The sequence below is a fragment of the Microplitis mediator genome, chromosome 9 (assembly GCF_029852145.1).
Source record: "Microplitis mediator isolate UGA2020A chromosome 9, iyMicMedi2.1, whole genome shotgun sequence".
Taxonomy (NCBI): domain Eukaryota; kingdom Metazoa; phylum Arthropoda; class Insecta; order Hymenoptera; family Braconidae; genus Microplitis; species Microplitis mediator.
Window position 1 is genome coordinate 11,678,056 of NC_079977.1, and position 27,310 is coordinate 11,705,365.

Below are 27,310 nucleotides of genomic sequence, written 5' to 3' on the forward strand. Positions count from 1 at the left end.
AGTTCGCTGTCTGATTTGCCGACAATTTGACAGCAAAACTAGAATAAAAGTTTTTTTGAATTCTCCGTCAATTATCTGTCAATTTCGGGATTTTTCGTTACTGACGATAGCTTGTATACAAGCTATTTATGTTTCTTAAGTTTTTAATTGACTGACAGGTGGAGGCACTTATAACCACTGAGGACGTCACCACTTCCTTGATATTTTTGTCAAATATCCGTCAAATTCAGGCTTTTCCGTCTTTGACGACAATTACCCTGTTGCCACACCTTACTCAGTAAATTCTGCAGTGAAACATTTTCGGCTACTTAACGAGAGAGTTGCTGGCAAGCTTGGCTGGATAATACTGTTCTTTTATTTGCTTCAGAATACGGCAGTAGCTTGAATGTAACTTTACAGAAGAACTTGCTGTCAATTTGGAGTGAAACTTTCAATCAACTTAACGTCAATGTCTGACATTAACAGTTGTAGTCAAATTGAATTTCAGTTACAGACAATTTACTGTCAACTTAACTGTTTTTGTTTGCTCTCCAACATTTCTTTTTTAAGTTGGTTTCAGAATATGGCAGTGGCTTAAAGTTCACTTGCAGTTATGGTGGCTATCAGGGTTCCCTAGTAGCCGCTTCAGCTTGAAATTGACAGTAATTTGACATTGAAATTGCCTGAGATTTGCTGCCTGAATCTGCCAACATTTTGACAGTAAAAGTTGGAAAGAAAAATTTGCGGATAATTTTTCTTCAATTTAAAGGTAACTTTTTACGACAAAAAAAAAGTCGGTAATATTCATCCTTACTATTCTCATTGTTCTTACCAGAAGGAAAAAACATTTATACATGAAATTGTCTACAATTTTACGGTAAAAAAATACATAACAATTTTTCCAGTCAAATTAACAATAAATTGATGTACAATTCGCCTGAAGATTGTCGAAAACTTTTTTCTAGTCAACTTTGAAAGTGAGTTTGCATTCTAGTTCGCGTAATAAATTTACGTCCAATTGTATAGCAGGTTGTACATAAGTTGTCGTCAAAAACGGAAAAGCCCGAAGTTGTCGGACATTTGACGAAAAATTCAAGGACACTTTCGTAAGTAAACTTTTGTCAGAGCAAACTGTGCTATTAGGGAAGTTTCCTCATGTTATGTCCTCAGTGGCCTCAAGTACCATCACCTGTTAATTAATTAGTAAACTTGAAAAACAAATAGGCGCGCATTTAACTTCCATTTAAAATTTATATATATATATATATACATATATATATATATATATATATATATATATATATATAATCCATTGAGATTCTGAAAAAAAGCATTCCATTGGGTCAGAGGGGTGGGACGGTAAGTAGTTAGCACCATACGCTAGTTGTAATAGGTGGGAGGCGCTGGAAGGTCAAACTACTTAGCCATTTGATGTTTCACATTCCTAACAGAAAAGTCCGACGTTGACACATATATTTGACGTTTACTTCAAAGAAAACTGTTGTTCAGCAACTGCAGCTCTTTGTTTTATAAAAATTGATCAATCAGATTATGATATTTAGCAGTACAAAGTTACTACAATTGTTAACAAACAGTCTTGTTGTTTCTACAAAATATTACTATAAAAATATAGGCTCACGTGTCTTAAATTATAACTCGATTTCTAATAGTGCATATTAAAATCATTATCAATCAACACGACAAAAAAAAAAAGACAAATCCTACCAAAAACAGATTCTCTGTATAAAATTACGCCAAGTACACGTTTAAAATTTTTTACAATTAAGAAAAGATTCTTTTTATAAAAAAAAATAATCAAATCGAAAAGATACCAAGTATCTAATACAATTCGAAATCATGGAAAACATTTTCATAGACTTGAAAAAATATATTTCAATGTACTTGGTGTGCCTATAAACTGGAAAAAAAAAAATATCATTCAATTTTATTAGAAAATTTATATGCGAAATCAATTCTAGAAATTAATTTTGCTAGAATAAATTTAGAAACGCACACCAAGTACATTGAAATTTTTTTTTTTCAATTCTATGAAAATGTTTTCCATGATTTTGAATTGTATTAGATACTTGGTATTTTTTCGATTTGATTTATTTTTTTTTTGTGAAAACAATTTTTTCTTAATTAATTGAGAAATTAATTAAAAAATCTGAGTTACCTTCAAGTCACGCCTGAAAAAGTTTTACTTCAAAGATGATTTTAATATATTAATGAATACATAAAAACTTCAAATTTTAATAATTTATGTAAAAATGAGCGCTTAAGGCATGTGCATTTGGATTTTCCAAACTTTTTTTTTTTTAAACGCGCGAATACATACATAAAAACTATATACACATGCACCTCCAAAGATGAAGAACAATCATCTGTCCATAGGCCTTCCGTATAACACTTGTACCCAAAATCACGAAAATTTAATGTGCCCGGTCATCCAATAGAAAAAGAAACACAATGCTTATAGTAATGTTCATACAGACATACATAAAAATATGTGTAACATACAATATTTACATTAAATTGATCTACATCTTTAACTAGTTACAATCTACTGTGTCAATTTTAATCCAAAAAATTCTTTATATACTGATAGACATTTAAGACTGTTAGGTAACACATCGCAATATTGTATTGCTACAAAATTAGAGTTTTTAAAAGCTATAGTTTTATTAACTTTTGGTAAGCGTATAGCTCTGGATCAAGATTATCTTTCATGACTGATATAACGCTTTTTACAATCATTATAGTTATCACATACAGTGACAAAGACTACTACAAACGTATCTTTAAAGCCGAGATTGTTGTTACCATTATTTTTTCCGTGATTATGTTAATAGTTTATTCTGTATACTGCCCAATGATCTGGCCACATTCTTATAGCATTCTCCCCCAGCAACGATACCATAATCCACAATACTTTCAGATAGTGTATGATAAATCACTCTTCAAGCTTTTTCATTAACAATCCCCTTTAATTTATAGAATATAAACAGAAAGAATGTCGTCTTCTTGATCAGCTCTTTCATATGAAAGTCTCACCTCATGGAACTTTCAATATTGAACTGTAAGAATTTACAGCAATTCACCCTTTTAATATTATCATTATATGTCAACAACTCAAATTTAGCGGGGATTATATCTTTATATCATCTGAAAATCATAAAAGTAGTTTTTTGCACATTCAGTTAATTGATTGTCATATAGCCACTTTCCTATTACATCTAGATATCCAGTTATTTTATGCTGTACTTCCATCCAAGATTTTCATCATAATGATCAGGACACACAACGAGATATTTACCTACATAATAACCTATTTTGTATTCATTAAAATCACCTTCGTGATAAGCGTTATCACAAATGATACATATCACAATTTTAGGAACTTTTAAATTCGGATGGCACTTAAAAACATTATCACCTTTATCAGGAGCTATCGCACTCGTTGTCATCTTGTTAACGAAATGAATATCAAGATAACACTTTTATTCTCAGTGTATCTACCCGGATCTAGCAACTTGATCCAAGAAATGAATTTCGCATATAATTATTAACAATCAATTAGATACAAACAGACTAGCATTCGAAGATTTTGTTCCATGACCGAACTATCGTCTTGCTATCAATATTATTCCATGCATCAGCCATGATATGAAAGCATTTTCTTAAGCTCAAATCTTTGATCATCTTTACTATAGAATCACAATTATTATCATCTGAAATAATGCGACCATGTAAATATTTACGATAGAAACGTTTGAAATTTTCTATCACACCTTGGTCCATAGGTTGGATAATGGAAGTCACGTTTGGAGGTAAATATTTAATCCTGAAAGTTTCATGAACAGCATCTAAAATATCAGCTGGTGGATGGCAAGGTGCATTGTCGAGTATTAATAGTACATGATTCTTTCTATCTGTTTTACTCTGAAACTCTTGAACCTCCGTAATGAAAATTTTTCGGAACCAATGCGTAAATATTTCTCGATTCATCCATGCCTTTTTTGAGTATTTGTAGATAACTGGCATATCTTGAGAATGTTTGATAATTTCTTGATTTCTTGACTTTCCAATGATAAATAACGGTAATCGATGGGTCCCACTTGCATTTGCACATACAACAATCGTTACAAATTCTTTCAAACTTTTATAGCCTGGTGCTGCTGATTCAGAACGTAATACTAATGATTTAATTGGCAATGCTTTATAATTTAGTCTAGTCTCATCAACATTGTAAATAAATTCTCTCGTATATCCATTTTTATCAATGATGGATTTCAATGTATGTACAAAAATAGAGGAAGCATTTGAGTCCGCTGATAATTTTTCTCCGTTAATCCGGAGAACTCTTATCCCATGCCTAGACTTGAATCTTTCTAACCACCCCCTACTGGCTTGAAATTCGCGATTTCCGTCAATTGTTTGATTTATCGATCGAGCTTTTTCGCAGAGTAATGATCCTGAAATCGGCTGTCCACTTGTTCTTTTTCGGGTAAACCATTCGAATACTGCATTGTCCAGTGTAGGATCTTGTGATCCTTTCATTATTTTTCTCGATAAGTTTCCATCCTTTTCGATGAGTTTAGTAGAAAAATCAATGATATCATTATGTTTTTTTTTAATATCAGATATTGTGGATGAACCGACTTCGAATTTACGTGACAAATATTTCCCACTTTTACCTTCGTCAATACTTAGGATAACGTCTAATTTTTCCCTCAAAGTGAGAACTTTACGTTTACGTTTTAGATTCATTACATCAGAATGGAAACTGCTGCCTTAATAATTTTCCACGGTTTGATATTGATTTTCTAATACGAGAAAATATAAGCAATTCGTTAAAAAAAAGTCGTAGCAACTTTCAACGAAGATATTGAACTTCTAAACTTGATAAATCTGGACTTATTGTTCTCGGAAATAATTACTTCCAATATCTTGTCTAATGGATATTATAAGTAACAATAGTATAAATATTGAACTAATATCGAATCAGGAAATAATGTTTTGTCTAATAATGATTTGATAATGTTTTTTTTGTCCAATGCACAGACGAAATTCACCTAATCGGAAATTTATAAGAAAAACTCGAATTCAAAACATAAACAATATTTTATTTTGACTACTGTTGAGTTGAAAAAAATGAGATTTTTTTTCCGATTTTGCAGATCAGAAAGTAATTGTTTATCCCAGAATCCTATTAAGTGAAATGACTATTGACATTATCCACGGACGAATTCTTGACTGTCAGCGGAGTCTGGATTGAAAAAAACAGATTTCTCAAGGTCAATTTATCTCCTTCTGTAAGCAACAAAGAGTCGGGACTGTAGCTTAAGTTTGTCCTAGACATCCAGGACTGTGAAGCAACGAAGATTTAGAGCGTCCGGGTCATGCATCGCTTTTTTAGAAAATCGACGCTTATTAAGGTTTTAAGATAGATTTCTTCAGAAATCAAACTATTACGATGGGTCTCATGATAAACCCGCATGAAAATAATGTATAGTTCTAAAGTAAACTACAAAGTATAGCCATGTGTATTAGGGTGGTCCTTATTTTGGACATTTATGAATTTTCATGCTCCCAGAGGCTTATGTGATTCGAAATAAATAAAAAAAAATATCCTCAAAGTTTCAGGTCTCTATCTCAATTTTAACCCGTGCCGCAAAGCGATGTAAGTTTCCCAATTAAATAACACGGGGTTTTTGGCATTGAACGATTAATTTTTTATTCCAGCTGTTATGTCCGCCGCTTAGATTTAAATTAATTATCCAGGATTTCTCTCTTTGGTAGCGATAGAAAAATTTAACGAGCGATTTGGAGGATGCGGACAACAGTAAAGAATACAAGGAAGGTTTTCACTTCCTATATTTATTATTTATTGTAGGTTTTTCGAAGAGTACGAACCCAAACGCCTTCGAGCTTGGTCACGTTGCATTCATATATCGATCAATAGAGAGAAAATATTTTAATTGTCTCTCACTTACCTTTAGATGAGTCTTTCTTCTAGTACGGCAGGTTGTGTCCCTCCAGGACTTTGCAGCTCACTCGGCCTCTTTCTGAAGACGTTGGTTGAATGGGCGCGGCTGGGGTAGTAGGATAGAATCTTATGTGCTATTTTTGAATGAACTCACTAAATTAAGATTATGATCTTTTGTCTTTTTATTTACTTTTTTAATTACAGCACTTAAACACTATAACTGTTACAATGGTTTGCACTTATAAAAGATATAAAACCATTTAATTTGGTTATTATTAATTTTATTTATTTTTACTTATTTTTAAATTGCGTCCTTATGTGAAGTCTTATGGCTTTTTATGCGCAGATTTTCTCGACCCGAGATCGGACTACAATTACACTTGATTTTTGTGTCACTATTCAATCGAGTCGGAGTAATTTTTATAATAATTGTAAATAACAAAAGAATACCGCTACACGATATGAAAATATCGGCCAAGTACCTTAATTAATTTACAATTTAACTGAATCTAAACATAAGATAAACCACTGTTAATAAAAGAATACCGCTACACGATAGGAACTATCGGCCTAGTATCTTTTATTAAGGACGGTTACTTATTGCCTTGTCTAGGGCAGATTTTTGCAATAAGATTACGGGCTATCGACGCCGTTTACGCGGTCCGTAGGACTCGAAATTTAAAAATCTGATCAACAACCACGACACCGTTTGCACGATACCGTAGGACTCGAGATCTGAAAATTTGATCAACAACTAAGGCCCTGAGCCATGGTGCTCAGGCTATTTGAAAACTTTGATTGATGTTTGATGGGAGTAATTAAATTGTTGTCATTGGTGGAAAATGACAACAAGTTTTTATTTATTCGTCAATCGTTATTGCGAAAATCGTCGCGCTACTTTTATATGCATAAGTGATGGTAGAACTGACGCTGCGTTCTCACGTACTTATGTAAAGAGGAGTTTCGTAAATTTATTTATGAAATAAAATAAAATAAATAAAAAAAATTATTGGACATAACACAGCTAAAGTAATTGTTCGAAAAATTTGAAACTCTGTAGACTTTATCCTTATATTAGCAGCGACGCCTCAGAATTTTTATAGATTTTCAGCTACTATAATTTTGGGGGTACAGCACGAAAAAAAAAAGAAAAGCATTATTTTTTTTTATTTTTATCTAAAATTTTTTTCAAATGACATATCAAATCACTCTGCATTCTTATCAAAAGTTCTTACTTTTTTTCATTCTCGCACCTAAGTGGGTAAACGGTATATCCTCGTTGCACTAATACAGTAATCAGGTACTTTGCATTAGTGTGCAGTAAAGTTTTCCTTAAAAGGATTTTTTGAATTTATTACGATCACCTCACAAACGGTTTCAATTACGACAGAAAAAATTCCCTTAAAATTTGAGCTCTTAATTTCGACGGGACCACGTGCCGCAAATTTTGTTTTTGTGACTTTTTAAGTTCATTATATTTATTTATATAAGAGATCTACTTTATTAATAATTTATTATAGTTTGAAAATTGTAAATAAATAATTATTTCGATATTATAATACACAAAACTATCAACCTTTTGTTCATTATTTATTTCTTAAAACAAATAACAAACTAAAAGGTGACCAACTTATTTAAGCCAATATTGAAAGAAATTGAATTTTATGATAATATTTATCAAATGTTAAACTAAGGCATATGATTAGTGGCATAGATATACCGATATCAGATATCGATTGAATGCATTATATATTTTTGAAAAAGACACAAAATCAAATAACATAAAAAAAAGTATTTCTTGAAAAAATCACAATAAAAATTTTGCGGTAACTCTTCCCGTTAGAATTAAGAGCTAAAACTTTAAGGGAATTTTTTCTGTTGTAATTGAAACTGTTTTGAGAGGTGATCATAATAAATTCAAAAAATCCTTTTAAGATACACTCTACTGCAGATTAACGCACTATTGTCTTATTTAGCGAAGTGCGCTTTAATTTTTGGAAAATATTCGTTTGTTCATAAGAAAAACTCGTCCAAAGCTCCTCATTACTGTATTAGTGCAACAAAGATTTGCCGTTCACCCACTTGGGTGCAAGAATGGAAAAAACTAAGAACTCCTGATGAAGATGCAGAATGGTTTAATATGTTATTTGAAAAAAATTTCAGATGAAAATAAAAAAAATAATTTTTTTCTTTTTTTTCATGCTGTACCCCCAAAATTATAGTAGCTGAAAATCTGTAAAAATTCTGTGGCGTAGCTGCTAATATAAGGATAAAGTCTACAGAGTTTCAAATTTTTCGAACAATTACTTTAGCCGAAATAAAAAATTAATTGTTCAATGCCAAAAACCCCGTGTTATTTAAATGGGAAACTTACATCGCTGTGCGGCACGGGTTAAAATTGAGATAGAGACCTGAAACTTTAAGGATATTTTTTCTATTTATTTCGAACCACATAAGCCTCTGGGAGCATAAAAATTCGAAAATGTCCAAAATAAGGACCACCCGAATGTGTATACTTTCTATAAATGTGGCAAAATATCTCATAAATGAGTTATAACATATGATACTTAGTTATTTTAAATTTAATAGTTTAAGAGCCCGTGAACCCCAGACCTTTGTTATTTTATAATAGCTGGAAGTTTGTCAGCGCATGCTCTCAATACAGGTAAGAACGATAGACCATTACGTGTTTGGGTTACAGTGGCTTTGGCAGATAAACAGTTCTTACTGAGTGTAAAATACCGATCTAAATTCATCAAATAATAAAGTGCGATTTGTTGGTTTTACCGTCAGAATATTATTAAAAATCACGTTATTCATTGCTAGACGCTTAACATCGTGGCAAACCTTTGCCAGACAAGCATGTAGGGTAGCTGTTGGATTGAGCGCGAGGCAGTATGTATATGGGTGGGTACGAGTGAGATGCGCTTGTATTGTTTAGTATTGAATTCATGCTGACATCAACTAAAACAATAATATATGCTATCTTCAAGTATTTTTGATTAAATATTCGTTATTAATGATAAGAATAATATGAATTATATTATTTTTGGTACAAAATCACTTTAATTTAAAAAATAACATAAACAAATCGTAAATATATAATCGACGTATGATGCAATAATAATATTGAATTTACTTTATAGTCTGTATAGGGAAAGGAGGGCAAAATGGGCTCCATAAAATTTTAGATGCCTTGAAATATTTGGGGGCAAAATTGGCCCCGCAAAATTTTTAACATGAAAAGTTTTTTCAGCGAGGGGCGGAGGGGGGTGTAACATAAGCTGCCTACACTGTGAAAAGCCTATAAATATTCTTTAGCCAAACAGTTTCCTAAAATTTTTTTAACAGAAATGACTTAAGAATTATGATAAAGGGCAAACTAGGTCACGAGTTCAACAACATTACTAATTATAATTTTTTTCAAAAACAATTCCTTCTATATAAACTTTGAATTAAGTTATATCAAGGTCCAAATCTTCACTATCAACTCTTTTTGTATACTAAATACATAACAAAAAGTTTCAAAACATAAAACAAGCAAGAAACACCCTCATAGAAGTAAAAAACGGTTTATTAGCGGTTTAAATACTCTTACTATTTACTAACAGTTTTTAAGCCATAAAAAACTGTTCATTTACGGTTGTAATGTGCAAAAAATAAACGGTTTTCAGAACGAAATAAAACCGAAATCAAACGATTATATAATGATTATTTCTTTGAAATTGAACTTTTTTAAAACCATTTTATTATCATTATTATACAATTATAATACTTCATCCAAACCGTCCTTAAACGGTATGAAACTAGTGAAGAAGCAGTTAATGGGCAGTTGTTCGACTGAAAAATTTATTTTAATAGCCAGAGTATAAGTAGTGGCTTACCGTAAATTAACAGTTAAAAAATAGTCGAGATAACGTCAAACCAGCTAAGAACAGCTATTGTATCTAATTGGGTTCAGTTTGATATCCCGTATAGAATTGCTTGTTAAAATCAGTCTTTGTAGACACAATTTATGCAAAATTACTTATAATATAAAGTCTATATTAACCGCAATTCATAGAAAATTAATTTACGTATAAACCCAGAGAGGAAAGTACGTCGGATCCAGGCTTGGCCCAGCCTTGGTAGAACTCTGGAATGATAACACCGGGCCTGACCCATACTTTGTTGCCAGTCCTGGCCCAGACTTCGTTGCCAGACCTTGCCCATGCATCGAGGAAACGAATAAATTTAATTAAAAAAATTTTTATTTTCATTAACCTCGTAGAGTTTATGATCATTAAAGCATAAACTATCTAAGGAAGGTAAATGATGTGAAAAAAACTCGGTGGAAATTCTGCTGGGCTCTGGGCGCGAACTGCCGTCCTTTTGATTGCTGAGTCCAAACGATATCTACTGGACGAATCTACTAATTTTGAATTGATACATTTACATGATCTACTTATTAAACCATAGGTATAGCCGAACTTGGGTAGTCCTACCTTGGCCGAAGTTTTGCTTGCCATTGGACGGGCAAGGCAGGGGTACCCAGTCTTGGCCCAAGCTCGGGTAATCATTGTCATGGCCAAGGCTAGGATACCCAGTCCTGACCCAAGCCTAGGTAGCCATTGAATGGCCAAGGCTAGGTTACCCAGTCCTGGTCCAAGCCTGGGTTGCCATTAAATGGCCAATGTTAGATTACCCAGTCTTGTCCCGAGCCTAGGTTGCCATTGAATGGCTAAGGCTAGGTTTCTCAGTCTTGGCCTGAGTCTTGCTTGCCACTGGATGGCCAAAACAGGGGAACCCAGTCTTGGCCCAAGCCCGGGTAATCATTGTAACGGCCAGGACTGAGTATCCAATTTTGAGTCAAGCATGGGCCAATATAGATGTGCCAAAGATAGGTTCCCCAGTGCTGGGCCAAGTAGGGCCCCGTCGTTCAACTCTAGCAGCTCCTGCATGGGAAATCGTCTTTCTAAAAATTCTTCTTTATTCGCTGCAAAATAAAAAATGTTTGCAGAGCAACATCAGAGTCACGTGAAAATGATAAATTTTAACTTCATAGTTTCATAATCACCATATTTGGTCCTATGGCAGAAAAAAAATCTGAAGACCTTCCTTTGCCCACCATCTACGGATTTTGACCACATAAATCGGATAAAATCGAACCAACTGACTTGATAGAATTAGACAATTCTGAAACTCATTCGTTTTCGGTTGTTAGAATTGGGAAACTATTGTTAGATATCAAAAATTATGATATTAAGGGTACATTTCATTTTCTACTGAGTAAAAAAATACATTTCTGTTATGAGAAACATATTAATTTTTTTTTATTTATAACATAAAGAAATTTTACTGTTCAATGAGAAAAAATTTGTAAATGAAATCATTTACATTATGGCCAAGTGATAAAGTCTCATTTATATATATTAGACTGGGCCAAAAAAATCGACTATTTTTTTTTTTTTTCGATACTGTGAAAATATTATTCCTGATGACAAAAAAAAAAATTATTGTGCAAGTTTGAGCCCTTAATATTGATATTAAGAGGTGTAACTACTATAGGGCACAGATGGAGAGACCTGCCCCCTCTCCTCTCGTCTGGCGCCATGGGGTATGAGGTGAAAGGTGTGTGAGTGAGAAGAAAGGTGTTGGCGGTGAGGTGTGTGCGTGGGGTGTGGGAATCGGGCGTTTGGAGAAAGGTGTTGGGTGTTTGGGTGGGGGGTCAGGTAGGTTCGTTGATCTGTGTGATTTGGGTAGGTGATTATGTAGGATGATTTTTGATGATTTGGGATATGGGTTATTGATGATGATGTTGTGAGGTAATTGGAGTGGGGTTTGTATTGAAGATAATGATGGGATGGGTTGTCAAATAAAAGATTTACTGTTATATTATTTCTTATTTATGTAGATATTTTTCTCACTCGATTATACATACTTATAAAAACCAAATTTTTTCATAAATTTTCTTTATTTAATTGTACAATAAGTAATTATATAGGTTATAACTTTATTTTCGATAATATTTTAGTTACGTATTTTCTTCTTCTATACTGTTATAGTGGTGATACTGTATGTAAGCGGATGATTGTTTGTACTCTATTTCACTCATAATTTTTTGTATGAATTCTTCATGGAAATATAATAGTTCCCAAAAAATGTGAAACTGAGCCCTCCGATGTTAGTTTTTATTGAAGTTGAGCGTTCGTTGTATTTGTATAACTCTGGAAAATGTGATTGAAGATACTTCATTACCGTCGCAGTATCAGGGGTTTCAATTGAATCTTGTAATAAATTGTTTAGGATGAATCTTAAGACATTTTTTACAGAGTCCTTTATGTGTTCTTAAATAGGTAGTACTTTTAAGTAATTTAACCAGTAGTTGACCCTTCGGTAGATTGATTTCAGTGAGTCAGCCGTAGAGCTGAGTAGGAAAACCCGTGTAATTCTTTGAATTGGGAGAATGTAATTTTTAGGCCTTGACACACTATTTTCTTGTATTTATTATGATAACCTTCTAACTGTACCTCATCGAAGTAATCAGTTATTTTATCAATGGAGTCACATATTTTTTCCCATTCACACTCATTTAATCGTATTTCGTTTTTTGGATATGCGTTAATTATTTTAACTACTGGTTTGAAACTTTTATCGGTATAACTCAACCCACAAAACAATTTCTTTGATTCCGATTTATTGAGTGGGATCACATTGGATAAATAAAGAAAATCTGAGAGGACCATGATTTTGATCTTAACGGTAACTAATTACGATTCTTACTGAGTATTAATTTGTGAAAAGTCATCATGATAGAGAAAATATTTAAAGGTCAAAGGAAAGGAGTACAATCAAATCGTGATTAGGTAAGAGATTATTCGAAATATAACGGAAAGGGAGAAGTGGTGGGGAGTAAAGTGACTTTTAAGCTAAAGTTATTTCTTTTCCTTTACATTTTATTCCTCTTGATTGAAGCTAAGTTACTTTTTCTACTGTTAAATTTTATGTGTTTAAAGTCTCCGATTTTTTCGGCTATATGATGGAGACTCTTAATGAATCTGAAATAAGTGATGAGTTTGAGCAAGAGTTAATTGCATTATTCGATTTAAATGGTGAATTATTGAATTTTCATCCAAATATGCTAGAAAGAGATTTAGAAGGTAAGTTCACAATTATTTATCAATTGCACATTAATATTTTTCGTAGTTAATAAATCGTTTCTTTTTCTCAAAAGGCAATGAACAACAAGGTGGAAGAGTTGAGGAAATGAACGAAGATGGTGGCAATCAAAATTTGGAACGACAGAATAATAATAATAATAATAATGAAGCAATTGAGGAAGTCCAAAACATTGTCAACGATAATTACCATAATAATCAAGCTCTTATTCAAATTTCCAACGGAGTGGAACGTATGGAAAGGTACGGAGTAACCACTCACGTTATGAGCTTTCGTATCAGGGATATACCAACAGAATCTAATGCTGTCGATTGGACGCTGAGACCATTTCGTGAAGTGTATGATAAAATCAAAGAAGCAGGAGGAGCCGGTCACAATCTGTTCTGCTTGAGTTTTGCATTTAGAGGACTTGATGTAAAAAATATTCATCAGACTATGAGGCCTATTCGAGATTATGATTTCAATGATTTATGGAAATTGGTGAATTCAGTTTGTCAAAGTGCAGGAGGATTCAATGTAACAAATACTTTTGAAATAAAGCTTCATGTTGAGACAATGTGAATTGTCTTTCATCACTCTCAGCCTTGCGGTTCCCGCTTTGATCCGTCTCGTTGCCGTCTGACGTTGATGTCATAGTGCCGTGGTCACATGACAACTCGTCACGTTGACGCATGCCTGTTGGGAAGAGGTGGGGACAGTCAGGAGGCGAGCCCTATGCCCAAAAATTATCGGTCACCACTTCGATCCTGGATCCGTTAACGTTCAGACGTTATTATCATTTAATATTAATTGTTATACTTGCGATATTCACGTATTTTATATTTTGTAAATCGCATAGTTTTCCTGGCAATTAACTTGCAAAATAGTATTTTTTGTATTGTTTATTAGTTATTTAATTATAATTAAATTTAAGTACATTGAAAGTATTATACGTTACCGGCGAAATATTCGCGATAATAAAACTAAATTAAATAATAAAATCAGTGTATGATAAGGATTTAGTCCACGTGGCCACTATTGCGTATCCTGCGTTCCAGCCAGGACCATTACTATTGTATTCTGCGTGAAATGTTATTGTAAGTAATTGAGTTTATTATAATTGGCAATAAAATTGCACATTATCCTAATAAATTCCCTATTTTATTCATCACCTTATTCTATCCCTATTTTAATATACTGGTGGGATTATTTAATGCGATAAAATAATTATTAATTAAGTTAGAAATAATAAGTAAGTCAGCTGTAAGAAAGCAGCATAGAAATTATCAACCGTGAGGTAAGTTGATAAGTCTTTTTTATACGTTGCCGAGTTTGAATGTGCGGGTCTTTGCTTTGCAAGAACCCCAGCCCACTGCTCTGTCCAGCATAAAATAAAATTCGTTAGAGGCCAGCCTAAGCCAGGGTTCAACCCGCGAATTCTGGTGGCTGCTGGTAAAAATCGCGAAGACAAAAAGCGATTTGTCTCAATGTAACTGAATCAATATTAGGACAGAAATGGACTGAAGAATGTGATAAAAAACGTCCTCGTCGGGTTATAACAATGACTAATAATGATAATCTTTGTTTACCAAGAGCTCTTGTCACAGCTCTTGTAGCTCAAAAAAAATTAGCATCCAAAGCATCAAGTGGACCATTACATGCTGAATGGCAGAAAATTCGACAGTCTCGAACTATAAAAAAAATCAGTTATCAGGAAATTAAGGCAAGGGAACTGATAACAGCGGCAGGTGTAACACATATACCTGAAAATGGATGTGGACTTGAAGAAGTGAAAAAATTTCAAGATTACTATGCTCATCAGCAGAGTGCAATAATAATTTATCGATTGAAAACCAAGTTATCTGAAAGACTACATGAAGTCATTTTTGACGGAACGTCTGTCGTGACGCGCCAAAATCGAAGTGTGCTTTATACATTACGGATTCTCTATTATCCGCAAGAAAATCATTATGAGTACATTAATACTATTCTGAGTCTTCAAGCAGCTCGGCATTATTGTGAACCCTGTCGTAAGCCTTTCAAGAATCCTTATGACCATAGAAATTGTCCTCTAATTTGCTACAAATGTTATAAGAATCCACAGTGTAACACTACTAACGATAGTATATTTTGCGATGTTTGCAAGAGGACGTTCTATGGGGGAGATTGATATAACTATCATCTTCAGGATGGTTCATATGAAGGTAACAAGTCCGTTTGTAAAAACATTCAGTTTTACGTACAGTGTAAGGATTTTATTTACCCAAAACTCTCTAAGGTCCAACACGCATGTGGTAAAACAATTTGTGGTGTATGTAATAAATCATGCGAAGAAGGACATTTCTGTTTTATCCCTCCAGCTAAAGAGGTTCAAGATTCAAAAAAATACGTTAAGTTTATTTATTACGACTTTGAAACGCGACAGGATACTAAAATGCAGAATAGTGATACAGTGAATCTACACGTTCCGACACTCTGTGTTGCCCAGTCTGTATGTGACTTATGCTGCAATAATGCCAATATTTATTTAAACCCACATATAGTCAACTGCACTAATTGTGGTATAAGTGAGACCATCTTATACGGTGAAGATTGTGTAAAAAGGTTCGTAGATTATGTTTTTGAGTTAAGTAATTTGCCAAATTGTAAGAAAGTGATCTGTATTGCTCACAATGCAAAGGGTTTCGATGCTCAATTTATTCTAACAGAGGTAATTACAAGGCAATATGATGATATAGAAACTATAGTAAATGGTACAAGTATTACACTTCTCGAACTGAATAAAAAAAAAAATTAAATTCGTAGATAGTTTAAATTATATACCTATGGCCCTGTCGAAACTTCCAAAAGCATTTGGCTTTGCAGATCAGCTTCAAAAAAGCTATTTTCCTCATTTATTTAATTCTCGTGAGAATGAGAATTATGTTGGCTGTTTACCCGACATAAAATATTACAGTCCTGAATCAATGGGTACAAAAAAGGACCGAGAAGATTTCTTAGAATGGTACAATCAACAAATAAATGAGGGAAAAATATTTAATTTTAAAGAAGAGATTATTTTTTATTGTAAATTAGATGTAAGTATTTTACAATTAGCATGTACGAAATTCCGGAAACTCATCTTAGAATGTGGAAATGTTTGTCCGTTTACTGAATGTATAACTATAGCTTCAACGTGCATGTTATTTTACCGCCGTAATTTCTTAAAAGAAAATCAAATTGGAATTATACCGCGTGCTGGTTACCGTTTGGGCGACAACCAATCACGAGTTGCAATTGAGTGGCTCTCGTGGCTGGAGTATAAGAATAATATAAAAATAACTCACGCTTTGAGGGGTCGCGAGATCAAAACCCCTAATGGTATAAAATTAGATGGTTTTAGAGAAGGCCCAAATGGTAAAAAGTATGCGTACCAATTCCACGGTTGTTACTCAATTTCAGAGTAAGAAAATTATAGATAGTGGATTCGATTTAACTGAGATATGGGAATGTGAGTTCATACGCGAAAAGAAAAATAATCAGTCGCTACAATCATTTCTCAGTAATTCAAAATTCATATCTGTTAGTCCGTTAAACCCTCGTGTTCCCCTTATGGTGGTCGAACGGGTAACGTCAAAACATATTATGACGTTAAAAAAAATATTTATGGTGAAGACATGGTGAAGACATTGAACAGATTCACTATGTCGACGTGTGTTCATTATATCCATGGGTTTTTAAAAACGGTATTTTTCCCGTAGGTCACCCAAAAGTTTATGTGGGTCCCGATTGTCAAACTATCGCTCCTAATAATAGCATTAGCAGTGTCAAAGGTTTAATTAAATGTAGAGTCTTACCACCAAGACATTTATATCATCCTGTTTTACCAGGACGCATGCACGATAAGTTATTTTTTCCATTATGTATGACTTGCTGTGAGAATCAAATACAATCTGATTGTCTTCATGAAAATGAAATAGAGCGCGAGTTATACGGTACATGGGTAACATGTGAACTTCGAAAAGCTGTAGATACCGGCTATATAATTAAAGAAATGGACGAAATTTGGGACTATCAAGTAGTAAAATATGACCGAAACGATTAAAATAGCACGGGATTATTTGTCGAGTATATAAATACATTTTTAAAAATAAAACAGGAGGCATCGGGATGGTCAAATCATTGTATTGATGAAAAATTAAAACAAGAGTATATAGTTCAGTATGAAGAGAGGGAAGGTATAAAGCTAGAACGCGATAAAATTGAAGAAAACCCTGGATTAAGATCGTTAGCTAAATTATTTCTCAATTCATTTTGGGGAAAATTCGGCCAGCGCGAAAATATGAGAAAAAAAGCCATTGTAAAATCTTATGAAGAATTTTGTAACATCGTTTTTAACCCAGACGTAGTAGTTAAGGAATTTGTACCCATTAATCAAGATACTGTCTTTATTAATTGGGAAAATAATTCAGACAGTTATATTCCTTCAAATCGTTCAAACGTAGTTATTGCAGCTTTTACTACTGCCCAAGCGCGTCTTAAGCTATATTCTTACTTGGAAGATCTCGGTGATCAAGTTTTATACTATGATACTGATTCAGTAACTTATGTAACCGACAATAAAAGAAAAGTTTTAGAAACAGGAGATTTTCTTGGCGATCTCACTAATGAGTTAGAAAAAGATTATGGTAAAGAAGCATATATTACATCTTTTGTATCTGGTGGCCCCAAATTATATGCGTATCTAGTGAAGGACTATAAGAAGGGTAAAACAGCTGAATGTTGTAAATTAAAAGGTATCAAATTGAATGTATCAACTTCTACATTAGTTAATTATAATTCAATGCGTTCGCTTGTCGTTGACAAGAAATCGGCATTTGATGTATCATTTACGAGTATCCGTAGAGACCAATATCATCAGGTCTTAACAAAAAATGAAGATAAAAAAAAGATACAAGTTACAGGCCCTAAGAGACGTAGAGTAGGAGAAGCAAGTACTCTCCCATATGGTTACAAAAGAGTTAAGAGAAATTAATCAAAAATTGTAAATTTTTGTGAGCATTTTCAAGAAATAAATTATTTTTGTAAATTATTTAGACATAAGACAAGTTTTTATAAATAAAAAAAATTTTATAAGTTAGAAAAATATTTAGAAAAAACTTTTTGTAAATTTTTAAAAATAAGAAAATTTTTTGGAATATTTAGAAATTAGAATTGTTGTTTAGTTAAGTACATTTAGTTTAGTAAGTTTCTGTAAAAACTTTTATTGTATTTTTATGAGCGAAAATTTTAAATAAACTGGAAAAAATATAATTTTGTATTTTTATCATTTAATTTAAGTTTCTTTTCTCACCAATACTTTCTTTTTCGAGTATTATATTGTTTAACGGTTTTTTATAACATTCCCTCCATTTTTCATTATTAACTTTCTGGTGGGGAACAAGCTATAAGACCTGACACCTTCAATCGAATCCTCAGTCTTCGTTCTACATTATACTTCTCTTCTACGACTAAAATTGTATTTGAAAAGTTCTGAGTGTAGTCTCTGCAAGAAGTGTGAAGTATACTCGATTTTGGAGACATCAGTTTGAATTATTACATACAAATGTGAGTAGCTTTACTATTGTATGATATATATATTCATGTATGAATCGTCATAAGTTGTAAATTTTAATGAATATTTATACTATTTTACAGATTTAATCATGGATCTTTCGGCGATAAACAGTTCTGCAACTCTGAAAGACATTTTACTTAAAGAAAAAATGTCAGAACTGACAATAAATAAGGAATACAACGTTACTGACTTGAAATCAGTTTCAACAAAATTCGGTGATAGTATTGTCGCTGCTCTCAATGGCGAGTTTTGCATTTATCTACCTAAGCGTACTACTGCAGTTTTTCAAAAGGATCCTGCATTCAAGAGGCACTACATAAATTGACACATAAATTAACACAAATTATATTATCGTGTTTAAAAACCCTCGTGACAGAGCACAAATTTTTCATTTGGCTCGACAAGTTTACCCAGAGAATCCAAAGTTTCTTCAAGAGGCTTATTTCGATGCAACATCTAAGGCTCACGGCAATCTGCTTCTTGATCTCAAACAATCTACACCAGAAAACTGCCGATTTAGGACATGTATATTTCCAAGTGATCAATACCATTATGTTTATATACCTAAAAAAGGTAATGATATAAAAGGAGCCAACTCGCAAAATAATATTCCAGTCATACGGTTGTAATGGCAAGAGAAGGATCTTCTCACAGTCGATCGCTGTGTAAAACTATTGGACGCAAAAACGCTGCTCTTCTTCAGGCTCTTGTATATGCATCAGCTGATCAACGTCGCGCTATATTACGTCACGCAAAAAAAGATTTCATTCGTGTTATTTGCGAGTGTTGCTTAAACATTTTACATGGTAATATACCAATAAAAGATTCTGAAAAAAAATTAATATCCAAGTATAAGAAAATTTTACGAAAACTTTCGGAAAAAAATAAAAATTGGTCAATGAAGAAAAAAATTATTAATCAAAAAGGTGGGGCATTTTTGCCTATGTTACTGGGTCCGATAATAGGCGCATTATTATCAAACATTTTTTAAAAATATGGAGTACGCAAGAAAAATGGTTTTAGTACCACAAGAAAGTATAGAAAAACTTAATTCAGCAAATTCTACGGAAAAAAAAAATTTTGAACAGTTATTACCTTCATCATCGAGTCAATATATGCCCACGTCGCAGGCTCCTGGAAATCCTATTTCACGTTTGGATGCTGAAGCATCTAAAATCTTAAACGATAATTCTACAAATATTAATGATAAACTAAAACAATATTCGTAAATACTCAGACGGTATTTATATTTAGAAAAAAAAGAACATACGAGTGATGTGAATAGTGAAAACAGTGAATTATTGAATTCTGCACAGTTATCTAGCCCTTCCAAGAATAATGACATTAGCAGTATTTTAGATAATATTGAAATACAAGAACCTCACAGTATTTCAGAGATTAATACTAACAGCGAAGGGTTAAGATCATATGAGTTTCACGACATAAAAAAGGGTGTTAGAAAATCTTATAAATCATTAGCAGAAAATATTTTGCGTCATATTGATTCCGTCGACAGTGAAAAAAGATTATCGTGGGATCAAAAAGGTAGTGTTACATTAGATGGCTATAAGATTCCTAATAGTAATATTGTAGATCTTGTCAATGATGCCGGAAAAATACCAAAGCTACTGGTAGAAATTTTTTCGCTACCTATTTGAAAGAAATCAACACTTCTCGTGAATTTGTAGGAAATAGTAGTTTTTGGAATAAAAGTTTAGTGGGATTAAATAAATTACCTATTGGTACCTCTACTCCAACGCGAAGAAATAAAAATAATTCCTCAGAAGACTCACTAAGTTTTCGATCATTTAGCCAAGCAAACTCTACTCTACAAGGAGGAGGAACCAAAAAGCAGTTTTATAAAAATTTATTCAAATGGCAGCGACTGTAGAAGAAGAAATACTCAAAAAAGAGTATTATGATCCATCTAATCCTGTTTCTTATTCTGGAGCTCGAAATTTATTTGAAAAATTTAAAAATAATATACCTGCAGAGAAGATAAATGAGTGGTTAGCAGCTCAAGATAGTTATACCAGACATAGACCTGTGAGACCTAAATTTCCACGGTTACATTATACTGTTTCAAATATTGATAATGTATGGGAAGCTGATTCAGTGGAATTAAAATCTTTAAAAACATATAACGATGGTGTTTTATTTCTTTTAGTTGTAATAGACATACTTAGAAAATATTTATGGGTAGAGCCATTAAAGGATAAGTCTGCATCAACTGTACTTCAAGGTTTTAAAAATATTTTTAACCGTAACAATAACCGTACTCCTATGATGTTACAAACAGATAAGGGAAAAGAATTTGTAGCTACTACTATTCAGGACTTTTTGAAATCAAAAAATATAAACTTTAGAACAGCTCGCAATCCTGATGTTAAATGTGCAGTAGTAGAACGAGTAAACCGAACTTTGAAAGAATGCATGTGGCGATATTTTGCTCATCATAAAACCTATCGCTATTTAGATATCTCACAGCAATTAGTTGATGCATACAATAATACAAAGCATAGTTCAATTAGAATGGAACCATCATCTGTAACTATATATGATGCTAAAGTCGCATGGAATAATATTAAAAAACAGTTTCCAACAATAGCAATGCGAAAAAAAGTCTTTAAATATAAGGTAAACGACTATTTTCGGATCAGTAAATATAAGTCAGTGTTCGAGAAAGGATATGAGGCTGGTTATACTGAAGAAATTTTTCAAATAACAAAAGCAAATCTTCGGCAAAACATACCTATTTATGAATTAAAAGATTTAAATGGTGAAGAAATTGATGGTTTCTTTTATGAACAAGAATTAGTGCGTGTTAATAAAGATTTTGTAAAGACGAATTTATAATCGAAAAAATAATTAAATCCAAGGGTAAAGGAAAAAATAAACAATACTTTGTCAAGTGGCAGGGATATCCAGATAAATTTAATTCTTGGGTTCTCGCATCAACAATATCAGAATGAATAAAACAGAGTTTCATATGGTGTTACCTAGTGATAGTAGCATGAACTACTACCCTAACAACACAGCGACCAATTATACAACAATGTTACCTGAACATATTAAATTAGAACGTCAATGGGTCGTTGGTTTGAAAGAGATACAGTTTCCGGCAAGTTTTCTTCATATACAATCGAAACAAGAAAGTAAAATATGTTTAATAAGAGCTGAAGGATCAAAAGATATATGTGATGATTTTTATTTTCCGCCTCGACTTTATAATGATCCAAATAGATTGACACATAATTTGACTTATTTTCTTCCTACAATGAAGCATTTTCATTTTGAAATAAATGACGCAGGATATACTAAAATAAAACGAATATGTGAACCTCCTTTTTGTAACAACACTAGTCATCGCCTTGAACTGTCAAATACTTTATTAGATATTTTAGGCTTTGAACGTTATACTGATGGAAATAAACAGCAAAAATTTGTAATCGGTAATAGAAATGGAAGGAGTTATGAATTCACAAGCATAAGTAAAAGACCTCTGAGTTTAATACGAGGCTTACCTAACAGTCTCTTCATATATTCAGATATATGCTCCCTCTATGTAACTGGGGATGTGAACTCTGCACTGTTACGTATAATACCTATAGATGCAAGTTCATATACCTATGGTATGATGATTACTAACACCTATGGCGCTCCTAATTATATTCCTGTTTTATTAAATTCATTTAGAACAATTGAAATAGATATAAGAGATAATGACGGAGATCCTGTACCATTTGACTACGGACCATTGAACGTTACACTACACTTTAAAAGAGTTGATGAAAAATGTCTCAATACATCGAGTATTACAATAATCAGGCTGGAGGAGGATACATTGAAAAATATAATAGATTTGGTAAAGTTTATGTTGGGTCTTATCAGCATGGACATGGAACAGGGGCCTTTCTCGGAGGGCTCTTTCGCAGAGTAGTCCCGTTTCTTGGTAAAGCAGCACGTGCTATAGGAAAAGAGGCACTTCATGCAGGTGCTAATGTGTTGAGTGATTTCACAACGGGACAAATTCCTTTAAAGCAGTCATTGGAGCATAGGCTTACAGAATCAGGATTACGTCTCAAAAGAAAAGCATCAGAAAAATTAGATGAGATCATGAGGGGCTCTGGATATAAAAGAAAGCGCATACGCAAAATTACTCATAAGACCATCAGAAGTGGTAGGGTAAAGAAGCGGAACAGTAAGAAAAAAAGAACAGCTAAAAGAAAAAGTAAAACCAATAAAAAAAAAAAATCGACTAAAAAAACGCGTAAAGTGAAAAATTCTCGTAAGAAACGTGACGTGTACGATATATTTAATTAAAAATGTCGTTTTTACATCCACATTCGGCTGAGTGCGCGAAATCAGAACTAGATTTATTCACATTACCTCCTACGCAAACAACCATTGAACAATCACAATGGACGTATTACAATCCAATGTCATCTTTGTCGGACGACGCCCCAATAGAATTTGTCGTACCTGGGCACTATGATAACAATTAAAGCAAAAATTGTACAAGCTAATGGCAAAGTAGATGAAAAAGATTTTGTGGGTCCAGTAAATAATTTTTTACATACAGTGTTTAATCAAGTAGATGTGTTTTTCAATCAAAAAATGATTTCCCCACCCAATAATGCCTACGCTTATAGGGCTTACATAAAAACACTTTTAAATTGTGGAGCTGACGCAAAGAGAAGTCATCTAAAAATGTCTTTATGGTCTATGGATACTCGTAATGAAATGGATGCTGTAGTAGCATAAAAAAATACTGGTCTAGATGAACGTATCGCTTATTCGTCTAAAGGAAAAGAGTTTGAATTGATGGGCCATTTACATTGCGATGTTTTTAATCAAGATAAATTTTTGCTTAATGGAGTCGAAATGAGAATTCGATTAATTCGCTCAAAAAATGCATTTTTTCTTATGGATGGAAGTGCAAATAGTTACATTGTCAAGATTACAGAAGCAATGTTAGTTGTCAGAAGAGTGAAAATCAGTCCGAGTATTTTAATTGCTGATGCAAAAACTCTGGGTCAAACAACAGCAAAGTATCCTCTAACTAGAGTTGAAGTAAAATCCTTTGTTTTATCCCAGGGTATACTCGGCAACACCATTGACAATGTTGTATTGGGTCAATTACCTAAAAGAATAATAATTGGCTTTGTGGATAATCGAGCATATAATGGGTCAAAAACTCATAACCCCTTCAATTTCCAAACATTTTCGTTAAACTATCTTTCCTTATACATTGACGGGAAACAGCTTTTGGGTCGAGCCTTACAGCCAAATTACGGGAACAATTATTTAGAGGTAGAGGCATTTAATACACTATTTAGTGGAACAGGTAACCATTTTGGAAATACGGGTAACTGCATCTCACGTATTGAGTATACTCACGGATACACTCTCTATGCTTTTGATTTAACACCTGATCTATCAGCAAATCTAGCTTCTCATTGGAATTTGATAAAAACTGGAAGTTTGAGAATAGAAGCACGTTTTGCTACTGCTCTTGAAGTTAATGTGAACTGCGTAGTGTACTTGGAATTTGATAATATTTTAGAAATTGATTTTTCAAGACAAGTTATTGTAGATTATAATTAATAAAAAGGATATGAAACAGAGAATTAGTAAATAAAATTTAGTATTCAGTAAGATACAACACTGTACGGTTAGTTTTATAGATACTCGGCGATTATTAAAACTGTTACCACACACCGATGCCTGCACTGGAGGAGTCTACGGTGCTGACCAAATTCCTTGGAGTTGGCCTAGACCCTGTGCTATCATCGCAAACACAGATGATCATACAAAACAAGGAACCCACTGGGTCGCGTTCCACGTCAACAAGAATGGCTACGGAATCTACTTCGACAGCTTTGGACGCCCACCAATCGATCATAGATTTGTTCAACGACTTGGAAGAAACAGCAGAAGCTTCCGATGGAATAAACATCATTTACAAAATATTGGTTCTAATTATTGCAGCCAATATTGCATTGTTGTTTTGCATTGGTTATGTAATAACAACTCCTTATCATCATTTTTTAAATTGTTTAATGGAAATACAGAACAAAACGATCAAATACTCTTAAAAATGTTCAAAAATATTGTAAGAAATGAGTTAAAGAATAGAAATAAGCTAAATAAACCTTATATAAATATATCTGGTAGAGGACAAATATATGATCAAAAATGTACTAGCTAATGTATAATTTGAAAAACTAATTTTGTAAGTATGAGTGCGTGTGAGAAGAAAATAATAAATGAAAATTTGATATACTAAAGATATTCTTTTTTAATTTACCTAAAATTTTAATTTTATTTAATATTATTTCTATATATAAATATAAATATACATATATGTCTATCTAAATTATAAATCAAAAAGGTTCTTAATAATAAGTAATAAAAAAAATATGTTTGATTGAATAATTTTTATTGTCAGACTAAAATTTTAATGAAAATTACAAATTTTATAATTATGATTATGATTATTATTATTATTCAGTGGCAACATAATCTAATTTGGTGATTATGTGGAATTTTTTTTTAAATTTTTTATTTTCTACAATTTTAATATTTTTTCTTTTTCTTTTCGAAGACCCTCTTGTTGAAAGACTTCCTTAGCGATCTCTAAAATTTGATTGGTGTCTTTTTGTTCCTGGTGTCGAAAGAGCTTCTCATCGAACTCTAGAATTTGATCGATGTTCTTTTCTGTCTGATTTTCGAAAAAAAACAGGTCTTTTAAAAGTTTGAAGACACTTGTATTTTTTTTTCTTCAATGAATTCAGTGAGACTTCCTTGTCCTATAAAAATGAAAAAATGATTGAATAAAAATTTTACTATAAAGATAAATGAAAAATAAATTTTAATTACCATCATGATCATATTCAATTATAATTGACACCATATTCATTGTTATATGTTCACCAAGTTCATTATTGATTGTATGAACAATGTTTGCACATATATTTTTAAATTTTATCTCCCAACTATCACCATCTTGAATATTATGGCTTAAATTTTTAAGGATGTTTTCTTCCTCGCTGTATGGTTGTAAGATCGCAAACATATCCTCTTCTTGACTGAAGAACTTTTTCTTTTCTTCATTCAAAGGCACTCTCTTTTCCTTGTTGAGAATTTCCTCCACGAATTCTTCTGAAAATATATATAAAATGTAATTTTTTATTTAACACAAAAGAAAATTATAAATATAAATGTAAATTATAAATACCTGCAAATTGAAGTCCATCCGGTGTACTGGTAGATTCGTCAAATACATCTTGGGCTGTTTGTTCAGCCTTTGTTATAATTGCGGATAACTCATCGATTCTCTCATATTGTTCAGCTGCTGCCAGAAGTGAGTGATCATCACTATCACTCATCAGATTCTTTGCCTCTATAATGTCTCGTAGACGTTCTTGTGCTTCAACAAATTTTGTGTTGTTTTCGAATTCTTCTTCATCAATTTCATTGTCACAATTCACCCACAATGCACTTTCATCACCAATTCGACTTTGAGCCATTTTAAATTAATTTATTTGCTTACACTCAGACTAAAAAACTTTTTTAAGTTATCTAACATCCACTATTTTTAATAGCTGAAGGAAGACTAAGCGATCCTGTAAAGATCTTTTAAGGTAATAAACCCTACTCCCCACTCTTTTATTTTTCATTAGTTATCTCATAAAGTAATAGTATACATTGTATGTCATCCTAGCTATATATGATTATCTTAAAAAATCATATTTGAGGCCCCTATCTCTTTTCTTTAAGACTTATTCCAATCTCCATATAAAAAATGACCAACTTTCAAGTTTTACCCGTTATAACCTTTGAAAACATCATTACTCAATAATCATCCTACACAATCACTTTTCCTCAAACTATCTTTGCTTATTCATTAATGGAAAACAAGTTTTGGATTAACCGTTACAACCATAATTTAAAAGGGATAATTACTCAGAGATATGAATGTTTTCACTTTGGAAATACGGATTTTTGCATTTCACGCTCACATGTTCATGGAAGATACGATCTGTATGTTTTTTAATTAAGCCTGACCTGTTGGGGGCTCAGGCTTTTCATTAGAATTTAGTTAATAACGGGAGTCTGAGACTAGAGGTACGTTTTGATTATTATCTTGAAGTTAATGTAAACTGTGCACTATACCTAGACTTTGAATACGTTCTCGAAATTGATTCGTGCCGACAGGATGTAGTAGACTATAATTAAAAAATAATAGTGTATATTTTTATATAATGAAGACAATATTTATATATGTATCATTGATGATGATGACATTAGTGTCTTTGTCTACAACCTGGTCTACGACTTACCGAGATCATACTTACTTTCTTACGAGGTTGACAGGGACACGAAAAATAAACACGATTGCATTGATTGGTACTCATAATTCTGCCACATATAAAACTTTTATACTGGCGGCTCAAACACAACAATTAAACATAACTGAACAATTGAAAGCGGGTGTACGAGTATTTGACCTTCGAGTACGTAGCATTGAGAATGTTTTTGCAATGCATCATGGTCTCGTATATTTTGGTATGATGTTTGGTGATATCGTGAACCAAGTGATAGAA

At 32.7% G+C, this 27,310-nt stretch overlaps 3 protein-coding genes across 3 annotated transcripts; 1 reads left to right on the top strand and 2 right to left on the bottom strand.

Moving 5' to 3' along the window:
• Positions 1–2,146: 2,146 nt before the first annotated feature.
• LOC130675157 (jerky protein homolog-like) lies at positions 2,147–4,950 on the bottom strand. The gene is made up of 2 exons (XM_057480689.1): positions 3,771–4,950; positions 2,147–3,710 (listed from the first exon to the last, which is right to left on the bottom strand). The coding sequence occupies exons 1-2, from the start codon at positions 4,747–4,749 to the stop codon at positions 3,571–3,573; spliced, it is 1,119 nt and encodes a 372-aa protein (XP_057336672.1). The 5' UTR covers positions 4,750–4,950; the 3' UTR covers positions 2,147–3,570.
• A 7,034-nt stretch (positions 4,951–11,984) lies between these two features.
• LOC130675164 (uncharacterized) lies at positions 11,985–14,132 on the top strand. Its single transcript, XM_057480696.1, has 2 exons — positions 11,985–13,107; positions 13,182–14,132. Exons 1-2 carry the CDS (start codon positions 12,984–12,986, stop codon positions 13,685–13,687), a joined length of 630 nt encoding a protein of 209 aa, XP_057336679.1. The 5' UTR covers positions 11,985–12,983; the 3' UTR covers positions 13,688–14,132.
• Positions 14,133–25,152: 11,020 nt separating this feature from the next.
• Positions 25,153–27,104, bottom strand: LOC130675163 (uncharacterized). Its single transcript, XM_057480694.1, has 3 exons — positions 25,942–27,104; positions 25,584–25,865; positions 25,153–25,513 (listed from the first exon to the last, which is right to left on the bottom strand). The coding sequence occupies exons 1-3, from the start codon at positions 26,231–26,233 to the stop codon at positions 25,452–25,454; spliced, it is 636 nt and encodes a 211-aa protein (XP_057336677.1). The 5' UTR covers positions 26,234–27,104; the 3' UTR covers positions 25,153–25,451.
• Positions 27,105–27,310: the final 206 nt, after the last annotated feature.

What these genes read in the sequence shown, in the direction of transcription:
- LOC130675163 (XM_057480694.1), bottom strand. Translation starts at nt 26,233, where the DNA reads ATGGCTCAAAGTCGAATTGGTGATGAAAGTGCATTGTGGGTGAATTGT. An exon ending in GGATGGACTTCAATTTGCAG is followed by an intron (nt 25,866 to 25,941) that starts GTATTTATAATT and finishes ATATATTTTCAG; the next exon opens with AAGAATTCGTGGAGGAAATT. An exon ending in AATTGAATATGATCATGATG is followed by an intron (nt 25,514 to 25,583) that starts GTAATTAAAATT and finishes TCATTTTTATAG; the next exon opens with GACAAGGAAGTCTCACTGAA.
- LOC130675157 (XM_057480689.1), bottom strand. Translation starts at nt 4,749, where the DNA reads ATGAATCTAAAACGTAAACGTAAAGTTCTCACTTTGAGGGAAAAATTA. An exon ending in TATCCAACCTATGGACCAAG is followed by an intron (nt 3,711 to 3,770) that starts GTGTGATAGAAA and finishes GCATTATTTCAG; the next exon opens with ATGATAATAATTGTGATTCT.
- LOC130675164 (XM_057480696.1), top strand. Translation starts at nt 12,984, where the DNA reads ATGATGGAGACTCTTAATGAATCTGAAATAAGTGATGAGTTTGAGCAA. An exon ending in GCTAGAAAGAGATTTAGAAG is followed by an intron (nt 13,108 to 13,181) that starts GTAAGTTCACAA and finishes TTTTCTCAAAAG; the next exon opens with GCAATGAACAACAAGGTGGA.